This window comes from Balearica regulorum, chromosome 1, assembly GCF_011004875.1.
Source record: "Balearica regulorum gibbericeps isolate bBalReg1 chromosome 1, bBalReg1.pri, whole genome shotgun sequence".
NCBI lineage: Eukaryota > Metazoa > Chordata > Aves > Gruiformes > Gruidae > Balearica > Balearica regulorum.
Window position 1 is genome coordinate 171,490,759 of NC_046184.1, and position 25,341 is coordinate 171,516,099.

General features: G+C 40.9%; 1 protein-coding gene across 1 annotated transcript; it reads left to right on the forward strand.

Annotated features, from left to right (window-relative positions):
- The first annotated feature begins 1,147 nt into the window (after positions 1-1,147).
- OBI1 (ORC ubiquitin ligase 1) lies at positions 1,148-24,328 on the forward strand. Its single transcript, XM_075741628.1, has 6 exons — positions 1,148-1,354; positions 6,144-6,279; positions 7,276-7,367; positions 9,014-9,262; positions 12,511-12,599; positions 21,979-24,328. Exons 1-6 carry the CDS (start codon positions 1,283-1,285, stop codon positions 23,480-23,482), a joined length of 2,142 nt encoding a protein of 713 aa, XP_075597743.1. The 5' UTR covers positions 1,148-1,282; the 3' UTR covers positions 23,483-24,328.
- Positions 24,329-25,341: the final 1,013 nt, after the last annotated feature.

Here is a 25,341-nt window from a genome sequence, read left to right on the forward strand (position 1 = left end):
CCTTGTTAATCATTGCATCCACAACTTTACGCTTGTTTGAATTAGCTGCTCAGCATTCTAAGCATTTATCATGTGGTGCAATGTTAAATCACTCAGGTCTATAATTTTCAGCATGCTGTGGCACGTTTACAAGAAACTACAGGAATCCTGGGACTGAGGTCAAGCAAGCAGACTTCTAGGAGCCTCCCGTCCTGCCAGCACCACTTCCCAGCTGCTCTCCAGCAGCCTGGAAAGCGCAACACTGAGGCTCTGCGATTTGGAGAGTCGTCGACGCAAGCCGGGTGACAAACGTGAATTTTCATCCGTGGATTTGGCACCTCGGTTTCCATGGATCAGGACAGGATCTTCCATCGGCCATCATTAGGCAAGCGCCACCACATACAGCACTCACAGGGCTTGGAGGCTTATCGCAGTCCATGTTTCCTTGTCACCCTCAAAGCCACAGCTGTGTGGGCAGTGAAAGTCCCACCTGAGCCAACAGGCAATGCTTTGGGCCAAGAAGCAAGGGGTTTCCGCCTGCAAAGCTGGAGGGCAGCGTGGTAGCCAAGGAGCCATGCCAGGCATGAGATCACTGCTGGGTATGGGCTGCTGCAGTTGGGGAAGGGGGGCTTTTGCCCGGGGGTCTCCCCTGGAGCACGTTCCCATTTGCTGTATTGTATTTTGGAGTAGGAAAAAAAAAAGGGACATGGGGAAAAACACAGAAGGCGGCTCAGGGCAATTAACAGGATTAAAAAGGCCAGTTTATTTAATTTAGCACAATGAAACCCTAGCAGGGAAAAGGTTTATGGGGGGAAGGAGAGCCCCTGTAACCGTGTTGGCCTCCTCCTCCAAAGGGCCTTTACCAAGCGCTCCCCACGATGCCCTGTTCCCTCAAGAAGGCCGCGTAGGCCAAAACCTCCGCGGGCCCCCAGGGCACCTCCTCGGGGCCGCGGGCCGGCGAGGCCTAGCCCGGCCTGGGCCCGGCGGACCTCGGCGAGCCCCAGCCTGCCCTGAGGCCGGGCCTTTTGTGGTGGGGGGCGGCGGCGGGGGGGACGCAAGGAGGGCGGCAGCCGCCGGCGGCGGGCAGAGCTGTGAGGGGGCCGCGGCTCCCGCCCGCCCTCCAGGGGAGCGCTGCAAAAGCGTGCACCGCCTTTCCTCCGCCGGGCGGCGGCTTGGCCTCGCCGGCTTGCCGTAGCGGGGCTGGCGGGGGGCCGCCGCCGCCGCTGCTGGTGCCGCCGCCGCCGCCGCCGTCGTTACCGCCTGCGGGACTTCCGTGCTGGCGGGGACGTTTCGGGCCGCCGCGATGGCGCAGCACGGGCCGAGCGTCACGCTGTCCCTCACGCTGCCCATCACCTGCCACATCTGCCTGGGGAAGGTAACGGCGCCGCTGCTGCCCTTCCCCCTCAGTCCGCGCCTGCAGGCGGCCCGGTGGTGGGTACGGGGAATGGGGGCGCCGGTCCGGCCCGCTCCGGCCGGCAGCTCTTCGGGGGGCCCCGCCGTGGCCCGCAGCTCTGACCCCATCGGGTTTGTCGCTTTTAAGGGGCTGCTGCTCCGCGCTAGGAAGAAAGTCGGGGCGTGGGGTCTCTTCTCCAAGGGGGGGGAGGTCTTTTCTCGGGATGGTGAGGGGTCCCGGCTGCGGGGGGCCGGTCTCGGCTGCGAGTGAGGTTTGCTGCCACCGTTGGGATGGTGGGAACCGTGCGGCCCCCCGGCGGGAGCCTCCCCGGGGCTGTTAGAGGACGCTGGCGGCCCCAGGCCCCGAGGTCGCCCCCGCGCCGAAACGCGGGTGTATGGCTCCCAGGGTGAAGGCTTTGCGCTTCATTTTTTTATCTTCCAGTATCAGTAGGATAATCTGATTTAAAATATTAGGTGAGTTTGTGTTTGAGCGTGGTGCTGTGTGGTAGAGAACAAGTGAAACAAAGAGGGGATGTATAACCAAGTGGATTTAAAAAGTACTGAGCAAAACTGCAGCGGTCTGGAGAAAGTTTCCGTTTCCTCTTTCTGACCCTTTCTCAGTCCCTTCCTCTTCTCCCTCGGGAAGCGGAGGGCTCTTGCTAGTCTGCGCTTCTCTGAAAGCCCCAGAGCTCATTCCATAGCTGTCACTAATTGCTTCTCAAATTCTTTGCTCATTCCTTACTACTGGTTTCTTTGTGTTTCGTTTTTTTTTTTTTTTTTCTTGTTTCCTCGCTCTGCGAAACAAAACAAACCTCTTAAAGCACAACAGTAATTACAAGGGAAGAAATAGTCTTTTATGTTTGTACTCTGGCATTTGCTGTCTGGTTTCTTTCTACTTCACGTGGCCTTTACTCCAAGACCTTTTCTGCTGGAGTGGTAACAAAAGAATAGGCACGTTTGATGTATAAAGTAGGTGTAGTGCTGGTAGTGAGAGTAGTCAGACATCTCCCTTCTCCCAACTCTCTTAACTCTGACTGAGAGTGATGCTTCTAGTAACCATGTTTACTCATTTCTTGTTTTTTCTGTGGAAGCCGAGCGAGACTTCCTGGCTGTGGTCCTGTTACCTCTCCTTTTCTATTTATCTATTTAATGAAAATGGAGGAGAACACAAATTTACTGTGTCTGTAATGCAGAGTGGAAAAAAAGACGAGAGCAAAATCGATCTGACAATGTATTTGCTATTTGAATCTGATCCTAGTGACTGTCTAATTTAAACACTTGATAGATTCGTTAGGTATTCACTCATATTTTGCTATAAAGCCACTGGGTTATTTCAAGCCACTGTTTTCTGAAGTTGGTCAGGAATTGATGTTGCTGAGTCTGTACTGGAAGAGATTTCTACACTCTTCTTACTTGGTATCTTGCACTGAGGTAATATATTAACATTATATAAGTGAATCTGCTGGTAATATCTGTAATAAAGGTATTTGAATGCTTTCTTTTTCAGATGCATGAAGCTGTTTAAACTTTGCCAAAGTTGACAGCTCTGGCTGTCTTTTTTTTTTTTTTTTAATATGTATCTTTGTCTCTAGCTTGGAGCTTCATTGAAAAACTTCATCAGAAAAAGCTCTTCTCAAGCATGGGGTTAGAGGAAGAAAAAGATTTTCCCCTTAATTTAAACTAAATAACTTGCTGGTTTTGTCCTGTCTTGTAGGGGGGGAGCAGAATGTGTCATGGAGGGTTGTTTCTGTGGTTTGTAGCATGGACTTCAAATTGAGTAGCAGGCCCACCGTACAATCATAATGTACCTTTTGCTATCTCTGCAAAATTTGCAAAGGAACTGACTGCAAAATAGAAACTATTCACTGTGTGTAATGGTAAGGGGATAAAAAGAGATACTGAAGAGAAACTCATTCAATAATGCCAACTACTCATTGCTTTTAATGAAGCAGAAATCTTGGGGTGGGGGTAGGGAAAGTTACCTCATTTTGTTAGTGTGAACAGTGTCGTAAAGTATATTGGCAAGATGTGCAAATAACCATTTATAATAAGAGTTAATTTCTTGGATAAATTTCATGTTTGTTACCTGAATGTTCTTTTAACACAGTCTGGGCTATCTTCTAATGTATCTGCATTCATAATTAGCAAGCAGATCAGAAGCCATCTGCATCGGGCTGTTAGGTTTACTTACCCTAGAATGACTGTAGGTCTCTCCTGTTGGTTGTGGTGTTGACAGTTTGCTTGGGCACTCAATTCTTTGTGTGTTAAAACCCGGTAGGATGTCTGGGGATCTGTTCGCTGGTATCGCTGTGCCTGCTTTTCCATGCGCCTGCTCCTCCCTTAATGCTGCCTGAAGGTCCAGAAGTGCCTTCAAAGTGACACAGATGTCTACAGGATTTGATTTTGATCTGCGTAGGAATCGCATTGTTCGGGGGGGGGGGGGGGAATAAGGAAATTGCTCAAAATCACCTAGCTGATCAAGCCTTCTCAAATAAGCTGTATTCTTTCTAGGCATTATGGTCGATTAAGGAACTGAAACTGTGCTGTAATTCAAGTGAGATGCTTTTTTAGTAACGACTATGTTGTAATCTCCCACCCCCGGGGCTTGTGGCAGTCGGTGGCTCAGGGTCTGGGGTGAAGGGCAGCGGCACCCCACGCCATTGTGTGACATTTCAATAGTGGCTTCTGCTGTTGTCGCCTGGATTGCTTTGTGTGGGTCCTGAGTCAACAAAAGTATAAACCTCAGCCCTGAAATGAAACTAGTAAAGGTGTGTAAATCAGAAGCACTGTACCCTGGAGAGTAATAAACATGACTTACTATTTTGCTAGAGATACGGAGTAATCATTCACATGCAAGAAGTGCGCTTCCATGTCAGGTTTGGGGTAACTGAGGGTCTCTTGCTCCCCACGGGGGAGACCTGTGCTCCTGAAATGTCTTTTCCTGTTTGGATTATTTTGTGTTATTCTGCTCTGTATCCTATGATTGTCATCCGTATAACCGTTCTCACGCTGTTTCTGAGTAAGAAAGAAGTACGGCTAGAGAAAAAATTGTGGTTTTCTTCTTTCTTATAGCTGCTGGTGGGAAAGCTGGGGAAAGCTCTTTTTCTGGTAAAGAAAAGCAGTAAATAACAAGATTATTTTTTTTAAATAATTGAAATTGTAGTATTTAAATGTTTCCAAAGTATTGGTATGCTAATGCTTGCATTAATCACAGAAAAACCTCCTTAATTAGAGGTGAAAGTGTGCAGACACTTGGAGAGATCACTTCTTCTCTCTATGTTCACGCTTTCAGTAACTTGAGTTTCTGTTTGTATATAGATAAATCATTTAGCTTCCAGGACTGTCATATTGGAGGTTTTAGGAATATTGTGAATCCTATAATGTGACAAAGGCATCGATAGTAGATTGGAGAAGAAGCTGAGAGATCTGGGCCTTAATTCAGGTCCATATGTATTTCAGTGGTAAAATGCTTGGTTTTTAGCTTGTGCAACACTGACTTTATGGGTGTGATTGCTACAGGACACATCTAATCTGTTTTCCCAAGTGGTTATTGACTGTCCTTTCCAGTTGCTTGCTTCTGCCTGCCAACATTTCATTTTTCCTTTTTAGTTTAACTACTTTACTAATAGAATGAAAGAGGAAGATCTTGGGGATGATGAGGACTTTAAAGTTGAAAGGATTCTCTTGAACTTAAATTTTAAGTGCCACACAGTAGAATCTAAATTAATAGGTACTGATACTTCTGTGTCTCAAAACATGTTTCTTGGGCAAAGACGGGGTGGAGGAAAAACAAATAATTATTTCTAAGACTCCTAACACAGTTACTGATGTTAGATCTTAAGAGATTTGAGAGTGTGTATTACAGTAAGCTGTAACAGAAGCTGCGATAAGGCAAAAATGGAGGGGAAAGTCTTTTTCTTCCATATCATATTTGGTCCCTCTATGCTCACTTACTTTCAAACAGGGCTTATAGTTAAATGATAAGAGAGAATAATGCATTGTCATTAATATTTTCTAAAAGTTTGTTTACCCTGCTGTTTTGGGAGGGGAGGGGAAGCTTCTTGAACGGATCTGTGTCTGATTGGAATATTTAATCCTTCAGTTAGCTGCCCCATTCTTGGGTAATGACTTATTTAGTAGCAATGCATATCTATCAGGAGGCTTGAATTGGTGATTGCTGGTTCATGTTTCTGCTCTGTGGTTTTGGCCCTTACCCTTTTTAAAGCTGATTTCCATGAAGCTGATTATGTGCGGGCTAGAGTTAATCCGTAACACTATCCGTTTCAGTGACACCTCTTCCAAGGCAAAGTATTGGTTGTTGTCAGGAGCAATCCAGCATTCCCTCGCTTTTGGAAATCAGTTAATGTGTGTCTTTTGGTCTTCTTCTACCTAGGGAGGCAAATGCATTTCACTGGAGTGGTTGGCTGCAGTTCCTGGAGGCTGTGGGGTGAAGGAAGGGTGCCCACCACACTGTGTCTTAATGAGCTCTTGGAATCAGGAACCTTAGTTTTGCAAAAATGGTTATAGCTTTGGCTCCTTCAATGATTGGGAGGTTTGGTGGTGTGAATCAGGAGGTCACTCCTAACTAGCCCTGTGAAACAACAGTGTCTCTTTCCTGCAAGACCAGCCTTGCACTGAGAGATGGAGTAGTGTATTTTCATATTCCATTACCTGAAAGAGTTTTAAAGCATTCATAGTGTCTTTCTATTTGTTTTCTTTTTTGTTTGTTTGGTTTTTTTTGTTTGGTTTTTTTTTACCCTTAATACTAAAAGGTCCGCCACCCGGTCATCTGTGTCAACAACCATGTCTTCTGTTCCATTTGTATTGAAGTGTGGCTGAAGAACAATAATCAGTGCCCAGCTTGCAGGATTCCCATCACGCCTGAAAATCCTTGCAAGGAAATTATAGGTAAGGACAACTTTAGGCTTTGAAATAACTTTCTGGTAACTACTGCTGGAGGAGATTCTTTTGAATCCAAAGATGTCTGGTTATTTTTTCTCTTGTGTTTTTTTTCACCACCATCTAAGGAAGATCTGACTTTAAATCTTTCTGGAAGCACACATAATAGCTACAAGGTAAAAATTCCAAAGATGATATGGGTATTAATGGCTAGATTATTCAAAGGCAGCAAGAACACCACGGTTCTAATGATTGTTTTTTAAATCTTGGTTGGACAGTGGTGCCTTTACCTGGAAAAAAATGCATCTTGCTTTGAGTAGTCTACTTATGCATTGCAACCTGTTGACCCAGAAGAATAGCATTTAGCTGAGGAAATGTGTACTTAAATCCAGAATCTTGAATGAGTACATGGTCTTTTTTTTTCTTTTTTGTTTGTTTGTTTAGTTTTGTTCAGCATTTCATCCCTGTTGCTTTATTTTTAAGAAAATATCTCTTAGCACAGAAATAAGACAAAGCTGCAACACCTGGATGAGGATCTGAACTTCCCCAGAACTAGGAAATACTGCAATCTTTATTTGACATAAAATGTCAGCTCTGCTATTTGGTTCTGAGAGAAAAATATATCTGAACAATCTCACTTTAGAAACTTACACTATCTTATACTAATTAAATATATGTTTGATTCCCTCCCACCCTTAGCTCTGTTTTAATAGTGTGGCCTTAAATAAGATAGGATTCTGTCAAGGAAAATACCAAGTTAAAAAATGCAAAAGTTGTCTTCCTGCTCTCAGTCAGGATTTTGACTTCTAAACATCACTAACTGATATTTCTGTTTAATCTGTTCTGAAAATGAGAGGACATCAAATCTCCCATGGTCGTAGATTGGTCCAATATTAGTTGTATTTGTAGCTGATAATATGAAAAGCACTGTAAGGTGGATTACTAGTATTGAATTGACTGAAAAAGGAACAATATTAGTGTTTCTTTCATCCTGTGTTGCTTTAGGAGGAACAAGTGAAAGTGATCCTATATGTAGTCCAACAGTCAGAAAACATCTACGTAAAACAAGGCTTGAATTGCTCCACAAAGAATATGAGGTAAGGACATGGGAGTGTTCTGACTTTGAGATGAACTGCAACTGTTAAACTACTGCATACAACTGGTCCTTTGGCTTTGAGTCCCATTGGTTTTAGTTTGAGTAAAGGTTTACACTGGGTCTACATGAAACTGAAGTGCATTAAAATCCCATCTTCTGTCTAAGGTTACGAGAGAGCATTTGCTGGTGCTTGAAGTGGTCCCGCTGAAGTCATGATAATATTCTTTCTATGCCACAGGTTGCAGAGTACAGCCAAATCTATAGTTCTGTGGGAATTCCACCCCCAGATGGTATGAGAGGGTTTTCTTTATGCATATTGGGTGTTGAGGGGTTTTTGTTTTGTCTTCAATACATATGCAAACATTTTCTGAAGTAATTCCCTGTTGCTCAGGGAGACTAAATTCCTTCTTAAAGAATATTGCCTACTGTAACCTTCTGACATAAGCTAATTTTTATCATTGTTGCCTTATTGTTTTCTGAAAGTGAGTGAATGCTTGGAAGTTTATCTCCGCACTGCTGCTGGAAAATATTCTCTTAGGACCAAGGTGAAAAGGTGTTAATAAGGAATATGCTTAGTTTGTTTTCCCAGCTGTTTTTTCCTTAGTAGCAGCAGTGTGAAGACATTGTGTATTTTGCAAGGAAACCTGTCTCAGGGAGGAAAATGAGTGAAAGGAAACGGACGCTGTATATATTCTTAACACTGGGGGAGTAAGGGCAGTCTTCTGTGACAAGCTTGCCCTGTAGCTCAGCTTCTTTCATCCTCTAGGAAAGAAGGAATCAGGAAAAGGAGATTTCCTGCCTTTCTGTTGAATCAGCTCCAAAATCACACAGATAGGCTTAGGATAACATAAATCTCTTCCAAAAAAAATGAATTTAAAATGGTTGCTCTCAGACTTGGGGAAAAAAATAAAAGCTTGATTATTCATGCAAATACACCTTGGATTTATGTAAATGCCATATATGGCCTGCTTTAGTAATCTGACCTTGAGCAAGTCAAGTATTTAAGTTGCTGAACAGTGTGGAAGACATGTTTTCAGGATAAATTATTTCTTTTTATCCCTTTAACTACAGGCTTTTGAAGGATTTTGCTTCTCTCTGGCTTCAGACCGATACAGCTAAGAGCTACTTTGCATTTTGAGAGTCTTTCCTAAGATGTTGCTACTTTTGTGTAGCTGGAGCAGCCTCTTCCAGGCAGTGTTTTGTCCATTTTAAATCTTGAGACTTTCAGCATCTGAACACGTGATGTTTCAGAATGATATGAAACGTTCTCAAATAACAGCAAATGAGTCAGCAGAGGACGACCTTAAGAACACTCTTGATACAGGAAATCCTCCCACAGAGTGCCCTAATAATAGATTCATGCTGCTGAATGCTTTGAAGCTTTTGGTCTGCCTGCCAGTTTGTTCAGGGTCCTTTATGTAGTGAAGGGATTCCCTTCATTAAAACCTTCACTATGCTTGAGTGTGCAGGTTGATTAAAATCCTGCCTAGAGCACAATACATAAGCATGCTTAGATATATGTGTAAGTGAAGGCATGCACCTGGGCTTGCAAGAACCCATGTTTCTAAAGTGCTGTGGCAACTTGCCAGTATTATTTAATTAATCTCACACATTATTTTAATTCCTGTGAATTTCTGACACCTTTAGGATGAAATAGAATCCTTGCAAAAAGAAGTGGAAGATCTGAGAGGTAAAAATCTCAGTTTACAGACACAGCTGAAATCTCTTCTGGATCCTACAGCATCAGCTTTGTGTTGCCAAAATGAGGAAACTAGCCAGTCATCAAATGAAGCAAGTAGCAGTGGCCCAGAAACCCCAGAGGAATGGAGCCAAAAACTGAAAGCTGCCAATGATATATATGAAAAAGTGATGGATAATGTGGAAAAGCTGAAGGAGGTAATTAATACATTTCTTGTATTCTCAGCTATCTTGTAGTGTAACTGTTTCGTGTTGTTACATGGGAGTGAGAGCTAGCATGACCTCTGGGTACTTCATAGATCCAGAAGAAAGAGGAAAAAATTGAATTCCAGTGACTGTTGTTGGTGTATCATAGTATTTCCATGTAGCCTTTGCAAGTGTCAGCTGTTATTGCTTGTTCTAGTGAGTCTTGTCTGTGACTCTTCTTCAACTCCTCTGTCACTCTATGACTGGGTAATTGGATTATAGTAGCACTTGTCACCAGTATTGATGACCAGATTTTTCAGGCTTGCAATAATCTATATAATATATCTATTTTACAACATTCAGTGCCCAAACACAGTACAGTTGGCTGAGGCAGATTTTGCACTATTGCCCTCCCTGCCAGCCGATACTTTTGGTGCAATTTGCTGAGAGTAACTTGACCCTTTGACTGAAAATAGACAAGCTTCAGCATTTTACAACCAGAAGATCCTTTACTGGAAACCTGCATCTTTTTTATACATCATGAATGTAATATAAAAGAAAACCTGATACTGCAGAAGGAGGGATGCAGGAGATGTGTGAAAATACATCTAAATAAAAATATCTTGCAAAATCTACCTACGAGCACAAGAAGGATCACCTCAAACACTGAAGAAAGTGAAATTTCAATATTAATTTGAAAGGCAAGATGGAAAGAACTGGACTTGCATTTATTCAAAATGCTGCCTTTATTTCTTCTATTAACAATCCTGGGTTGCCTCCTGCAGAACTGAAGCATTATGTGTTTGGGACTTTTTTTTTTTCCTTTGTAAGCATTTTAAGTGTTTACATCTTTTCTACAGACTCAGAGGCCCATTATACTGTTCTCCCGTTCTGCTGTTGTTAGTGGGACACTTCTAGATTTGCCTCTATGTAGTCTAAAGCAAATTCTGGCATGGATTGGACTGTGTGATAAAGGAATAAACTAAGTTTCCAAAATTAGCTTTTTCAATAGCTTAGCTAGACTCAAGACTTCAACTTTACAGGCTGGGATGCCTCTTCTGCCCTCCTAAGAGGTTCTCAGGAGCTTCAGAGTCACTTGTAGTTGGCACAAAGATTCACAGCAAGGAGTTCTTGTCTGCCTAACTTTGTTTTTCCGTAAAGTTAGTGTACTGCCTCCTTCTTTTTTTTTTTTTTTTTTTTTTTTTGTGGTGACTGAGGTAGTTAACTTTTTCCCCTAGGTAAGTAAAAAGAATATAGCAGGGACTGAGGGAGGGATGTGTTTGGGGTTTGTTTTTTTTCAGTATAACTTCAGCTTTAGCAAGAAAGGGGTTTTTATGGAGTCTCTGAATTTGATAAAGGGTTAGATATGAATAGAGTTTTAGATGGGTTTTAGGGACCAGATCTTAACCTGTGGTCATAGAATCATTTAGTTTGGAAAATACCTTTACGATCAAGTCCAACACTCTCTTCCCATCTGTTGCCTGTTCAACAGCTGCTCAGTTCCAGAAGTACCTAAAGTTACTTGGCTCTTCTTTTAGACCTTGTTTCACTTCTGAGCATGCACTGACCAACCCCAGTCTGAACAGCAAGACCTCTTTCCCATGTACACCTAACCTGGGACCAGAAACCTTCTTATCCCCTGAAGTATCTGACCAGGCAGATACTTCAACCACCTATTGCTTCCCAGTGAGACAGGGTCCTTCAGAAAATGTGGTTGCCATCACTTTCTTTTTAAAACCAGACTGAGTCAGGAAATAGCAGCCACCTTTATTATTTAATGTCCTGGAGCAGAGACTCCCAAACTAGGCGTTATTACTTTGAGTGGAGTTATAACAAGTATGGAAGTGGTGATACAAACCCAGTAGTAGAAATAATAGAGTACACTTATTAATTGGTTACATGAACTCGTTAATCTAGACATTGTGCTGCAAGTGGGTGTCCCTTGCAGATTACTGGCTTGAGGGTTAGAGCACTCTCTGGGAGAAGGACACCTCAGAGAGGTTCAGTCCTGCCTTGCCATGTGACAGCTGGATGCCCTACCTACCAACTTTATGGCTGGGGGAACTGTGTCTCTGGAAAGAGATCAAGGTCTTTGGCCATGTTGTCCAATGGTTTGATGCTCCTTTGGAAGTGAGGTGTTCTGGATTCTTACTCATTGCTTCCAGGATAGTTTTTTGTGGTTCTATTTTTTTAAATACCAAATAGTCGACACTTGGCTCATTCCTTTTTTACCAGAAGTCTCTATTTACTCTTGTGGGAGTGGTGGTCATATAACTTTTTTTCTGCTCCATTCCCCCTAGCCCTCCACTCTCTTAGCCTCACCTGGGCAGATTGCTGGGGATATTTGTATAAGCATTTAGAGTTTTCTGCCTCTCTTCTTGCACTGTTTGATGCTTCTGAAAAAGTACATTTCACTCCTGAGCCCAGTTGCATAGTTCCTTCTTCAGATCTAACTCTATATCATACTTTTATTATGCAGTGGAAGCGTCACCTAATTGAGGCTATGAATTATGAGTCCTGGACTGGTAGTGCTGTTTTCAGCATACGGAGATTGAGCAGACTATGAAGCGCAAAAAGTATTTTCCACTTGTTCGGATGGTGGCATTCCTTGTTCTGAAACACGGCAGCAGGAAAACTTCTCTTTATATGAAGTATCTTGTTAACAAGGGTGTCTACTGAACTGAGAAGAAGGAATTGACCTCAATTCAAGGAGTAAGAAGGGTTGTGAATCAGGAGTCTTAATCACAATGTCCTGGAAGAAAGTGAAGAAAGACTGCAAATAGCTTGTCATAATGGATTTACATCCATAGGATAACTATGCTTTAAAAACAACAAGCCAAAAAAAGCAATCTTACTCTAATTTGGAATGGAGGAAGCTGTTCAACATTAGTTTTGCTGATACCTGCACATTGTAATGTTAATGTACTTAACATATTTAGTCATGTGGAAAAAAAAAACATGGAATTGCCATTAGTACATCTCCTTAATGACTTTCTGTACTAACATAGCTGTGTTTATTTCCCTAGATAGGACACTTGCGATGTATTTTGGGAATATAAATAAAAAATGTCTGTTCGCTATTCAGTTTTGCAAGCCATTTCCCATGGCGATTTTTAAGTGGTGTCCCTGTCTGAAGACTGTTTCCTGCCTTCACATTTCTAGTTCTGTCTCTTTAAAAAGGAGAAACAGCTTGTCCTATAAATATTAGAAGTCATTTCTGTTTTACTGTATACTTATTTTTTTGCTTTTCTTTTCCTTAGGCAAATAAGAAACTGAGCATGGAAAACAATAGCCTTTTAAGAGAGAATTTGCGACTAAAAGCTGAAGTTGATAGTAGATCACCCCAAAAGTATGTGAATATTTTAAAAGCTACCATATTTTATTTATAGACTGTTTAACTGTTGTAGGACTTTAACCTAAAACTGTGGTGGTGTACATGGTGTTACAATGTGTCTCCAGGTAGACTTTGGAATTTTTATCCTGGTAGACTTGGGTGACAAGTGCAACTTAGAGAATAGCAGCAAGTCTACAGTAAAGGAATATGACATGACTACGAGTGCTATTCCTTGTGTTATTTGGATCTTATTGAAGGACTGGATTTACTAGTTGAATTCTACAGTTAACTTATTTTTGTTATTGGGAAATGTCTAAATCTGGTATAAGGTCTGTTACTGAGTGCAGAGGTTCTGGTTGTTGGTGTTTGGTTTGATTTTTGTTCTTCCTTTTGCTGTCTTCAGGGTTTGTTCTGTGGACTTAGGTTCCCTGCTCAGGGGAAGTCCCTGATAGCTTTGTATCTGGGCAAGATAGGTAGAATTGAGCTTCTGCAGCATGAGAACATCATTCCCAGAACTGACACCTGTGTTTAATACTATGTCTTAAACAGTTAAAACATCCACGGCAATGACGTCAAAAAGCAGAAACTTTGCCATACTGATTACAGCTGTGTGCTAAGGTACTTCTCTTTGGAAGCACTTTGTGAAACAACCTGTCCGTATTTTTAAAGTTGTGTTCTTTTCTTTCACTGGTTTTCTACGTTTTTTCTCTTACTGGTTTAGAACTTGGAGAGCTAAGAGCAGCATTGGCTAAAGGTTTATACAGTGCTTTTGAGGAGGGACACTGAGGGGTACCTGTGTAACGTGAGAACAGAGCTCTCTGGATTTTGTTGTAGTTCACAACTCACTGGAAGATGAAATTCATGCTTATAGTGAGCTTGCTTGCCAGGCTGCTTGTCATTCAAGACCACAGGAAAGAAGATGCATGATCCTTGTGCTACGCTGTTAAATGCATAAAAGTACGTTTTGCCCTCAAGTCCCCTAATAAGGGAGATAGAACCCTGTTTAAGGTCTTGGCAATGGAGAGGGCTCTAATGGCATGGAATGTTTTTTCCCATAAGGTTCGAGAGGGATTTGGCAAAGATTGTGAACTTAAACTAAATAGATGTAACTAAATAAATCCTAGAAAATAAGAGCTAGAAAAGACCAGATCATCTAACTTGATTTAACTTTTCTGATGCCAAGTAAACTCCCCAGTGGAAAGAATTTCTATTTCTTCCAGCTTGTGCGTGCTTTACCATCCTGTTGGTCAGAAAAATCAGGTATTGGGAGTGGGGGGTTTGTGAAGAACTAGTCTTTGTTGCAAGGTGATTATTTTCCCATCTTTGCCACTGGTCTAAGCCAGTCAGTTTCTTCTTTAGAAGCACAGATATAGCCAAATGTTATTAGAAATTGGATTGTGTCAAGGTCTGTTTTGCACCCCAGATACCAGCTAGATTGACCTGTCCATGTCTCTACTATGAAACTTCCCCCCACCACCGCCCCCCCAGTCTCCAGAACAAATAGTCACATCCTACCTGCCTGTTGGGAATGATCTTTGGCCCATGTTAACTCTAGAACTGTGCATGGGAATTGAGGACATGAATTGAATCGGGCTTAAACTGGGCCAGGAACAGTTCAGACACTTTAGGAGTTTGCATGTCTGTACCCTGCTTCTGCTATCTTCAGCTTTGGTTTTATTTTGAGCACAGTGGTATACTACAAGAATTTAAGTATATGCAGGAAAAATTTATCCTAGAAGAAACCCTTCAGCACATTAAATTTAGCAATTTTGATTCACTCTGCCTATATCCATTCAGTTCTAGTCATGTTTTCTAGACTGAATTTGTCCACTTCTTCTACATAAGTGTGACTTAAGAAGTGAACTTCTGATTTATTTGGCTTTGCTCTACTCTCAGGGCTTTTCATTTTTTTCTGAAGCAATAATGCTTAGAACTGGGTACTAGATTCCAAATGAAGCCTCTCAGTAGCACTAAGTAGAGCAGAAAAACTCTTGTGTCTTGCTACAGCATCTTATATTGATATCTTGCAATGCAATTCTTGTGTCTTCCTTTTACCTGGCACTTGTAGCACAAATGGCCAGTACTAGTTCTGCTAAACAGCTACTTTGAAAGTTACCTTCCTACTTCATTTTGCATTTGTGCTGCTAACATCCCCTTTCAAAGTGTGGGACTCTACCCATTTATTGCCTTTCTTCAGGTTGATGTTTTGATGCACATGTCAAGCTTAAAACAATTCTTCTGAATTCCAGTCAGATCCTTCAGGTGGTAAAGTCTCTCCCATCTTCGTGTTTGTTAGCAGATTTGATAAATTAACTTTCACCCTTGTAGTCATTAGTCTGGTCGATATCTAAATCAGACCTAACATCAAGACATTTTTCAAATGTTCTGGTTCTTATGGCAAACTTTTTGATAATGTCTAAAAGGTTTTCAACTAGGCTGCACACACTGAACACAGGTTGCAATAAATATTTTCTTACTTTGCTTATGAAATCAGAATTGAAGGGATAAGCATCAGAACCCAACAGTGTCACTATAATTAAGCTTTTCTGTGCAGGTACGTTGGTTTGTCAGTACAGTTGTTTCAGTGTACTTTATTCAGAATTGTTCAGGATGTAGTTTTTGGAAAAAGTTTTTGACTGGCTCTCTAGTGCAATTTAAAACAGCTGCCAACTGGATCTTTGTAATTTAGTGTCACCACCATTGTTTCATTTGTCATATATTTTTTAGATTCAGATTGTTAGGTATGGATTCATGCTTAAACAGCTGGCTAGGTAATTAGCTAAAAGTTGTATCAAATTATTTTCGAAAGGTTTGTCAGTATTCAATCCCTTTATCCCAAATGTAGTTCACTTTGTGCATAATGACACTGGAGCGAAATATCACAACCTCAATTATTTTAGCAGGCTTTGCTTTATAGCAAAGGAAACACTGATGGCAAGTGAATCCTCCCTTTGTAAAGCAGACTCTACCTCTGACATCATAGGAAAAATATAATTAGCCTTCTTAAATGGTCAATAAAAAAACTTTCCTTTTATCATAGTCTACAGGTTTTTCTTTGTTTGTATCCATTAAAACCTGCTGGAAAATGTCATGTATGTCAATAAAATTGACATTGCAGCCATGTCAGGGATTTTTACACGATTTTTTAATTGATGATGCTGATTCATTAGATTTTATTTTTTTTCCCCCTGAAACATTTTTGAGAATAGACCTTCACCAGAATACTATACCATCATATAACTGGGACATAGGTCTGAAAAGCAAATAGAGGTAAGTTTCTTTCTTGCTCTGATTCTTACCAAAGATCTATAGTCTCCCATTTCTCAGGCAAATTAGACTGAGTGTTTGGTGGGTGTTGCTTGCTCTTCGTTTGCTCTTTCTCCTGAGGAATTTTCAGTGACTTCCATTTTCCTGATACAGAATGAGAAAACTTCTAAAACTTAAGTTTTGCAGGATGATAAAGCCCTATTACTTCCAGCTCTACTTAAAATAGAAAACTGTTAGATCTATTGGCGAGGCACAATGAATCTAAAAGCATTTTTGGCAAAGGGATGTTTGCTTTTTACCTGAAGGAAAATAACTAGCAAGTCCATCTACTCCAGGGTATAGTGTATTTTATGAATGGTTAGATTCAAATTAGCTTGAACCAGACTTCTGGGCTTCCTAGGAGTCTTTTCCCTAAATATTTAATTTCTTCTGCCAGTTAAAATCCCAGTCTGAAAAACTATCTATAACATGCAGAAAATTGCGTTATCTCCTTTCTCTGGTTTTGTGAGTTGATTTATTGTTGTTGTTTTGGGTTGGGTTTTTTTTTCCTTTTTCCAGTTTTACTGTTTTTCTTGTCTAGATTTGTGACTTCAGGTGCCTGCACACTGAAATCTAAGGTTGTTGACTTCTGAGGCCATTCCATACAACATTCAACTTTTATCTAACTCAAATTTTCTACTCACGCCAGACTATTTAATTCAGTCTGCATTTCACTGAGCCTACAAATAGGCTTCTAGTAACCTGTGTCCAGGGTGCACAGGGTAAGAACGCTATCTTCCTTGACAGAAAACTGGGCTACATTCTTACCTCCCCACAAGTGTGCTGTCCCAGAGGAGTGGCCGTTTTCAAAGATCAACTGCAGTTGATCTTTTAAAAGTAGATAGGAGAAACTGCTATTTAGTAGCATTCAAAACAACTTTGAGTTCTTGAGTCATAGCATTAAGTTCTGAGGAGGCATCCATTCCAGGCGTGAAGATGTAAACCTTAAGCAGATGGGTAAGGATATTCAGATCTCACTGCTTGGTTTTGTGGTTTTCCTGGTGGACTCTTTGTAGTAATTCTGAAGTAATCCTTTCTGGCTTATGCTATTCACTGACCTTGGGTATAATCTGACTTTCCTACGTGGAAGACCAGTGCTGCTTCACTGAAAGGTGTTAAAATGGTTGGAAAGGCTTTACACATTAGTCTGAATTCACCCAGTTCCCGAAGTGAAAGGTAAAGCTGTTTTCAAAGAGTGTACCTGACTTGGTGGCTGTTCCGTTCAAATCCTGCTGTTCTACAGTCATCCAACAAACAGTAAAGCTTAGCCTCACTCGTGTGATGTGAAGGAAGTGGATTTCCCTGATGCTCAGGAGAGATTTCATGTGGAATGCCACGTGTCTTCAGGTTGGTTGTGAACTGTGCAATGAAAGGGATTTACTGCCCAGTATTTGTTTATATTGAAAATAAATTCTGCTTTGACAAACTTAGAAAATTAGCTATAGCAAGTGTTTTTACTACTTCCTTCAAGAAGAAGCCGTTGTACACTTTCTTCTGTCAGCTAGTGTGGTCTGCAGAATGGAAAGCAGTAGTAGGTTATACCCAGGACTACTTCTTCAGTGGAACCAAATTCCATCACTAATTCTTTTTTTTTTTTTTTTTTTCTGGCTTCAGATCTTAAATAGAGCAACCTGCATGCGGTATATCTCTTGACTGGTTTTGGGGGGTTTTTTTTGCTTGCTAGGTAAGGGCCCCCATCTGACAGTAGCTTTGTTTTTTTTCTTTTTAAATATACCTATATGACACACTTAAGACAATTGTATATAACCTGGGATATTGTCTAGATGTTACTGCAGATCACCTTTCGTAGGTGATGTAGAGGATGAGTGCAGAACTCGCTCTTGTCCAGCTGCATCTGGTACATGATATCACAGAAGGACTGTAGAAACTAGTACGGCTTTCAGCTGTTTTGTTCTTGGATTTTCTACCTTTTTCTTCCCATCTAACTGCAGAACCCAAGAGAAAATGTGTATCTAAATGATGGGACTGGGTTTGGTTGTGCGCTCTGGTGTTATCCTGAACTTGAACTCTGACAAGCCCTGACTGTGCATTGTCATTTCCTACTCCTCACCCTTTGTTTTCTTTGGAGATGGATCATGCTCATGTATCTGAGCCACAGACTGGTCTCCAGTCTGGGCCATTGGGTGATTAGAACTAGAGAGTCATCTTCCATGGCATCCTTGCAGCCCCAGTCTTCTGTAAATGATCGTACAGGAAAACTCTTTGCTGCAGCTGCTTACTGTCCACAAAGATAAATGTTTGCATGAGGTTGTGTGGTTTTAAACTGAGTTGATATGATTTAAGGGCTCAAGTAGGCAGTCATGCTACAGTCAGTGGTCATTGATATGTGAAAATAAAACCCTAAAGCTGAATGTGCCGAACTGATAGATGAGAAGAAACAAATGAAGAAAATTGCTCTCTTGTAGGTGAGAGACTATTAAACTTCCCGAACAGTTTCTAAATGGACATCTTCAGGAGTACTTGAACATAACTGAGGGAACAGTTGTGGAATAATGTGAAAGGGGGTTACTCAAACATTATAGCTATAATGTTAGTTCTTCTTGCTCACTGTAGGCAAGAGCTGACCACAACTTGCTGATTGGTGTCAAGTTAGAATCATGCTGGGACAAGAACCACCACCCTGACTGAGGAAAGATCCTGAAATATGGGGTTCAAGTGCTCATCTGGACATCCAGTGTCACCTCGGACACTATAACACATCCAGTACACCTGCATGGGGCTGACAGCTGTGGTACAGGTCCTATAGGGCACCTGTGTCCTTCCAGAGCGATAGCTCGAGGCCAGCGCTCATGTAAAAGACCTTAGGCCATCTAAAATGTCACTAGGTGTCTGTTCAGTTGGGATTTGGATCCTTCAACAATGTTTTGCTGTTCACTTTATGAGTGACCAGTAGTTTCTCTGGGCTTTCAGTTTTCTGTAAAAAGCATGTACTTGAAATAAATGCAGTGAGATACAAACTCATTGTTTAAGTGATACAACTAAAGAACAAGACCCTAACTCTCAAAAGACTTTGTCCGTGCATGAGAATCTGAAAAGTGCTCTTTACCATGTGTATGCTGTATGTACTGCATTCTATTATTATTATCATCAGACCATAAATTTTTGGCTGTGGCACAGTTCACTGTACATCTGAAGAGAAAAGGAAGAGGAAATCTCTTAGGAGAGTGGTTTGGTTTGGGGAGATAGGGAGAGTTCTGGCTTCTTTCACCAAAATATGCATGTCTTAAACTCTCTGCTGACCTGCCAGGTCAGTCATTAAAACACCTATGTCATGCTCTGGTCTGGAGTAATTGGTTTAAATATGTGCATTGTAATATGGCTGTCTTAAAAATTGATGTCCTTGAAAATTTGGGAAATAAATGCATGCAAGTCTCTGAGCAGGAACAGAAAGCAACTACTGTTCTGGTGCTTAACTGCAGAGGTAACTAACTGTTTATAGGCAGCATGTCATATGCTCCATTTCTGAAAACCAAAATTCCCAAGCACATTCTTCTGCAATAGTTAACATATTAGTGATGCTATTTGGCTTTGAACAATGTACTGTATATTTTTATTTTTTTTTAACCTGAGGACACTTGTTGTAAAAGTTGCACTTGAGAATACAGTGCTGCTTCCTCATAAGCAAATCTCAGACTGTCACTAATGCTATTTGCATTAAATAAACATATTACAGCATTTTTCCATTAAAAAGGAATTGCCAGGTATGCATATAAATGTAAACATGTTTAATTTTTATGTCAAAGTGTCTGTTACAGCAGACTCCAGAAAATCTTGCTTATTTTAGATAAGCATTTTCCCGCATCTCTCACTTGGCTATGAAGCTAAATTGTATTTTTGCATCATCATTAATATCCTTTATTAAGCAGTGTAGTGTTTGCTCCTGTGAGGCTGTGTGAACAGGTCTATTAGAGAAAGGCAAAATAAATAGTTTTGGATCACCCTAAGAAGCTGGAAAGGTCTTGCTTGAGCCCTGTTGTGCTACAGTGGCTCCTTCAGTATCATAAACCAAAATCTGAGCTCCTTTTACTGAAGGAGGGAATAAGCCAAAATATGTCGTGTATGAGGATGCTTATTTCATTGTAACCCCTTCACCTGATAAATGTAATTGAAACATTCCTGAGCTGTCTATAATTCTGCTTTTATCTAGGCTCATAGCGGAAAGAGAGGAAGTCTTGTGCACCCTTTCTTCCTTTTCCCTCTTGTATGCAACCAGAAAGGGATAAACTGCTACAGTCACTTGAAAAAACTTGTTACCTATAGAGTAAGCAAATGAAAAATGGTCTATGTTCATTTTTATGCTGACAAAGGTGATTGGGTAGAGGTAATGTGGAGGCGAGGGGGTCCTTGCCTTGATAGAGTTCCAATCCAGCCAGCTTCTTTTGCGGGGCTGGGGGGGCGGAATCTTACTAATTGAACACTCCTAAATAGAAAACTACTACCTTGCCATTTTGTGTCTACAAAGCAGTGAGTGGCACATGCCAAAACTATGTGAAGCTGATGTGATTTAAAAAGTGGTCTGGTAGCAGTGCCGTGAAAGAACCGACTTAGACTGTTGTGTGAATCTTAGCCACTACTGAACCATCTATACCAAAATCTTTGAACTCCTTTAAATTCGCAGAAGCAGTTGAACAGTGAAATATGTCAGTAGATCTGGTCACTCGTGCCCAATTTGTTTGGGGCTTGTGATACCCCTTATTCCTTTCCCCAGCTGCCCCCATAACTGTATTGCAGTTGTCAGCATAGAGCAGTTACCTGCTGCTTTGAGTTCAGGAATTCAAGAAACAAAACACAGTTTGGTTCTTTGCTGGAAATGGACATTTTGCCAGCATTGTCGCAGGCCACAGCTGTACCACCTTCAGACCTCAGTGGTCTATGGGTTGCAGTAGGAGCATTTTCAAAGAGGTGAGGGGATAGGAATGAGGAAAATGGAACGGGAATTCCCTGTGACTCTGGAGGATGGACAGACAGACAAACAGGGTAGAAATTCCAGGCAGTGCTTGTGCTGGAAAAGTGAGTATAAACTTGTGCTGTAACATGGAGCTACAAGATGGAAAGCAGAGGTTAGTGTAAGCCCACATACAGAATTGTCATTTCTTTGTGATAGAAAACCTTATATGTCAGAGTTGTAGGGTGGCTGCAGGTCCTTCCCTCCTTCCTAATAATACCAGAACTTTAATTGTTTTTTCTTTCTGTAAATTGAAAGCTTCGGATGGAGCAGGGAATTCCCTGGTGCCCATCTGTCAGTGACAGGTTAGAATTAGTCAGGGCATATAGCTGAAACCTTCACCTGCCCTCTGGGGAAGGTCAGTCTTGAAAGCTGGTGGAGGATGGGGGGAAGGCAAGTCCATATCTTGGCAGTTGAAAATGTGCTCGAGCTGGAAGCCCCGCAAACACACAACTTTCACGAACCACAAGTGATAGGTTTTTTTGTGTTGGAGTCAAGGAAGAAATTAGATTGTTCCAGTTTTAAAGCTCAAAGAAACCAGTAGCTCTGAAGCTAGTGGAAGTACCATCCACATGATGGCCGAGGAAAAGCTGTATATCTAATGGGAACATAATTGAAATGGTCTATATAAGTATTTGAACCACCTCAAAGGACTGTTGCAATTTCTGAATTTCATATTGGTGTTTTGTATTTGACAAGGTGACATTGTGTAAGAAATGTATTGTAAAACACTGCTGTACCGTAGGAAAATGATTGAATGTAAATATTTCAAGATGTGGACCACTGTTCAAATGTTATCATAAATCTTTGCCATTGTTTTAGGGGATAATTCTTCATGCATATTTGAGTTGAATTGATAGAACCAGCCCCTGAAAGGGTAATCTGCTTGTTACTGCCTTACTACCACTAATAGTTTAATTTTGGCTTTTCAGGTATTCGCCTCCACCTGTACGTTTATGATGATTTTTTTTTGTCATAACTAGCAGAGAAAAGTTCTGACTTTTGCCTTCAAATTAACACAGTATTTAATAGCTCTGTTCTTTCTTGCAAAGTAAGCTTGTAAAGCATCATGAGAATGTCTTGTTCCAGCTTAATGTTTTCTTTCTTTTTTACTTCTTGCAGGTTTGGTAGGTTTACAGTAGCTGCACTTCAGTCCAAAGTAGAACAAAGTGAACGTGAAATGAACCGTCTAAAAAAGGCACTGGAAAGAAGTGATAAATACATAGAAGAAATGGAGTGTCAGCTTTTGCAGCTGAAAAACGCAGGCGAAGGAACCCAGACAGTGAATGCTGTTAGTGAGAGAGCACTTTCCACAGATGCCAAAGGAGCTGAGAGCAGCGAAGATACAACATGTTTGAAAAGCCAAGTTGAGGAGAAAAAAGCTTTGACTACCAGTCAGAGTCCTGACAGTCTGGAACAGCTGACAGGTGGTGGAACTTGTTTAAGCTCTTCTAGTCAAGGTGGCTCAAACGGCTCAAATACCCAGAGTGCCCCAAAGAAAGAACTGTTTTCAGGGTGTCAGGGGGTTCTCCTGGATGAAAATACTAGTAATATGGATACCTGCTTAGAAGAGCAGTGGAATAAAATTGAGGAATGTACCCCATATAAGGATGAAGAACTTTATGATCTTCCACCACCGTGTACTCCTTTTCTGTCTCTTAGTCGCCTTCAATTGAACACTCCTGATGGAAAAGAAAATGCAAGGAAACCATCAACATTCCTGAGAAAACTGAAATTTGAAGAGTTTTGTGACACTTCAGATGATTGCAGCAAAGATTCTTCAGAGCACAGCACGAGCAGCTGTAATAGCGACAAGAAACTAAACTGTTTCACTACAGGAAAATCAAGTTTTTGGGGGACCTGCCCAACAAATTTTGCTGAGAACTTAGATTTTGATGAATCAGAGCAAAATTCGGTAGCTGGTCAGTCAGATGAGACCTCAGCAAAGTCCAGTGATAAAACAAGTTCTTGCTTACCTAAGAGGTTACATACTCTCTGCTCTTCTGAAATGAATCGCACAAGAACCTCCAGTGAGGCATCTATGGATGCTGCCTACCTTGATAAAATTTCTGAGTTGGACTCAATGATGTCCGAATCGGACAACAGCAAGAGTCCATGCTATAATTTCAAGTCCTCCGATCTCGATAATTCTTCAAAGTCAACAGAGTGCTCTAAGCTTCTGAATGAAACTGAGAAGAAATTGGAAGAGATGAATGAGGAAGAGAGTATGAAGTGTCCAGACACAAGCGATCTAGCAGTTGACAGAACTGGCTGGAAACCTGCTATGTTTTCCATCCTGTCCCCATCCGAGGTAGATATGAATGACCATTTTCCACTGTTTACAGGCCAAAACGTAGTGGCTAGTGATACCAAACCTCCAAACTGTTTATTTCAAAGAGACTTTTCCCAGAGTTTACTATTCAGTAATTCACAAAGGTTGTTTGAAGAACAAAAGTTTGGTTCTTGCTTTTTAAAGATGTCATCTGATCTGCACAACCAGCTTAATCCTCCTTGGGTATCTTCCTTTATAGCTGAAAGGAAAAATAAAAATGTCAGTCAGTCAACCAAGAGGAAAATTCAAAGCAGCCTTTCCAGTGCTAGTCCATCGAAAACCACCAAAAACTGACTCTGCTTGGAAATCAAATGTGACTCAGTCATCAACCTGCAAATGTTTAATATTTACAGGTGAACTTAATTTTTAATGACTTCCATGCAATCTGATCCTGTTTCTTTTGACTACGTGAAAACTGAACATTCCCTTGCCCATTGCAAGCTCTTTCCTAGGGAAGAACCATTTGAGATTCTTTTCTTTGGCTGGGCATTTTGTTTACTTGGGGGTTTGGGGGGTTTGGGTATTTTTTTTTAAGTTTTCGGGTTACGTGATCTTTGAGTTGTGAGCACAGCTAATGGCTCCCTTGAACAGGACAGTTTTAAGTGGTCTTGTCAAATCAGTCATTTATGTAAGAATTTGTTTTAAAGGTTACGCTTCCTATTCCTAAAGATTACATTTTGTGCGTGTAAGGCAGCTACTGGCTATATATCCTATGGATTCATGAAATTGTTTTATAGCAATGTCAGTTTTGCCATAAAACTTGCCTCCCAGAGGAAATGTTGCTGCTTGGACTATTTCATAGCACTGTACTGTACTGATACTCTTGTTCTAAGTGGATGTAAGGTAACAGCCTCTTTTCTTTTCAGGGTTACAGCACTTCAGTTAGAAAACATCTCTTTAACACTGCAAACATGGCTTGTATTTTTTGAACTTAAGCACAATTTTTAATTTAGTTCCCAAAAAGCATTGTTATTCTAAATGTGCTCAGTATGCCTGTATAGACCATAAAAATGGGTTTGTATGCTAATGACTTGTTTACCTAATGTGCACTGAACATTTTACATTAATACTGTACCATTTTACATTAATACTGCATGCTTTTCTATGTGAATTGAATAAAACATGTTATAAGCACTGTAATCCTTGATGTTGCCTCAAATATTGAATTAGCAAAAAGAGAATGGGGAAACTTTTCCTTTTCATAATTTGGAAAATACCTGAGTTTTGTAAAACATAAATGTGGGTTTATTCACAAAAAAAAATCAAATCTCCCTTCCTCCTTGTTAGACGTATTACCATTCTACTGTCAACATCGATACAGTTGATGGAAATGGCTTTCGGCCTCTCTGGAGGTGACTCTTCCATGTAGTATTGCATAGGTCAACATAATGTGATGGCCTACTACAGGCAGGAGACCTAATTAAGCAGCAGAGCAAAATTGGTTTCTTTGCATTATTGTGTTTAAGGTTGTTGTTTTTTTTTTTTCTAAGGGCATATTTAATTGTAAGATGCAGGTTTTTCTTCCTATATAGGCCTCTAATGGCATTTCTCACAGACAGACATCCTTGCTTCATCAATACCTACGATATGAAAAATCCATCTGATGCCTTTTGTCCCTTTGTAAAGAGGGATAGCCACTTGGAGAAATTTAGTCCACTGGCTCATCTTCTGCAAAGCTAAGTCCTATAAGCGGTTTGAACAAGAACCACATTTCACATTGTAATGCGTGCATGCATTCGTGCAAGTGGTGTGTGCATTCCAAACTGGGACTTTTCTTTTTTGAGAAACAGCTTTACCAAAAAAAATCGTCATTCAAGCCACACATGTAAAGACCCTTTCCTGGTGACAGGCACAATGACCGTTGTGCTTTCATATACCACTTTCAGTCTACCACCCAAATTTTAACCTTCACAGAAAAATCTAGTTGTTCAATTTTAACATATTTTTCAGAAATTAGGGAGCTGACAAAACCATATGGACATGAGCTGCTAGTTGATTTGGTTAGTTTTACTAGTAAGTAAAACAAAAATCCTGCTTTGATTTAACCCTTTGGGAGGAGAGGCAAGGGCTTCTCAAATACGTTCTTAAAGCATCTTTGTATTGCAAAGCAATCACAAATATGCAGTAAAGAAGTGTTAAGATTGTTTTGTTTC

Excerpts from the sequence above, each read along its gene's own strand:
- OBI1 (XM_075741628.1), top strand. The coding sequence starts at position 1,283 with ATGGCGCAGCACGGGCCGAGCGTCACGCTGTCCCTCACGCTGCCCATC. Across the intron at positions 6,280-7,275 it reads TCCTTGCAAGGAAATTATAG|GAGGAACAAGTGAAAGTGAT; the intron begins GTAAGGACAACT and ends GTGTTGCTTTAG. Across the intron at positions 7,368-9,013 it reads TGCTCCACAAAGAATATGAG|GATGAAATAGAATCCTTGCA; the intron begins GTAAGGACATGG and ends TGACACCTTTAG.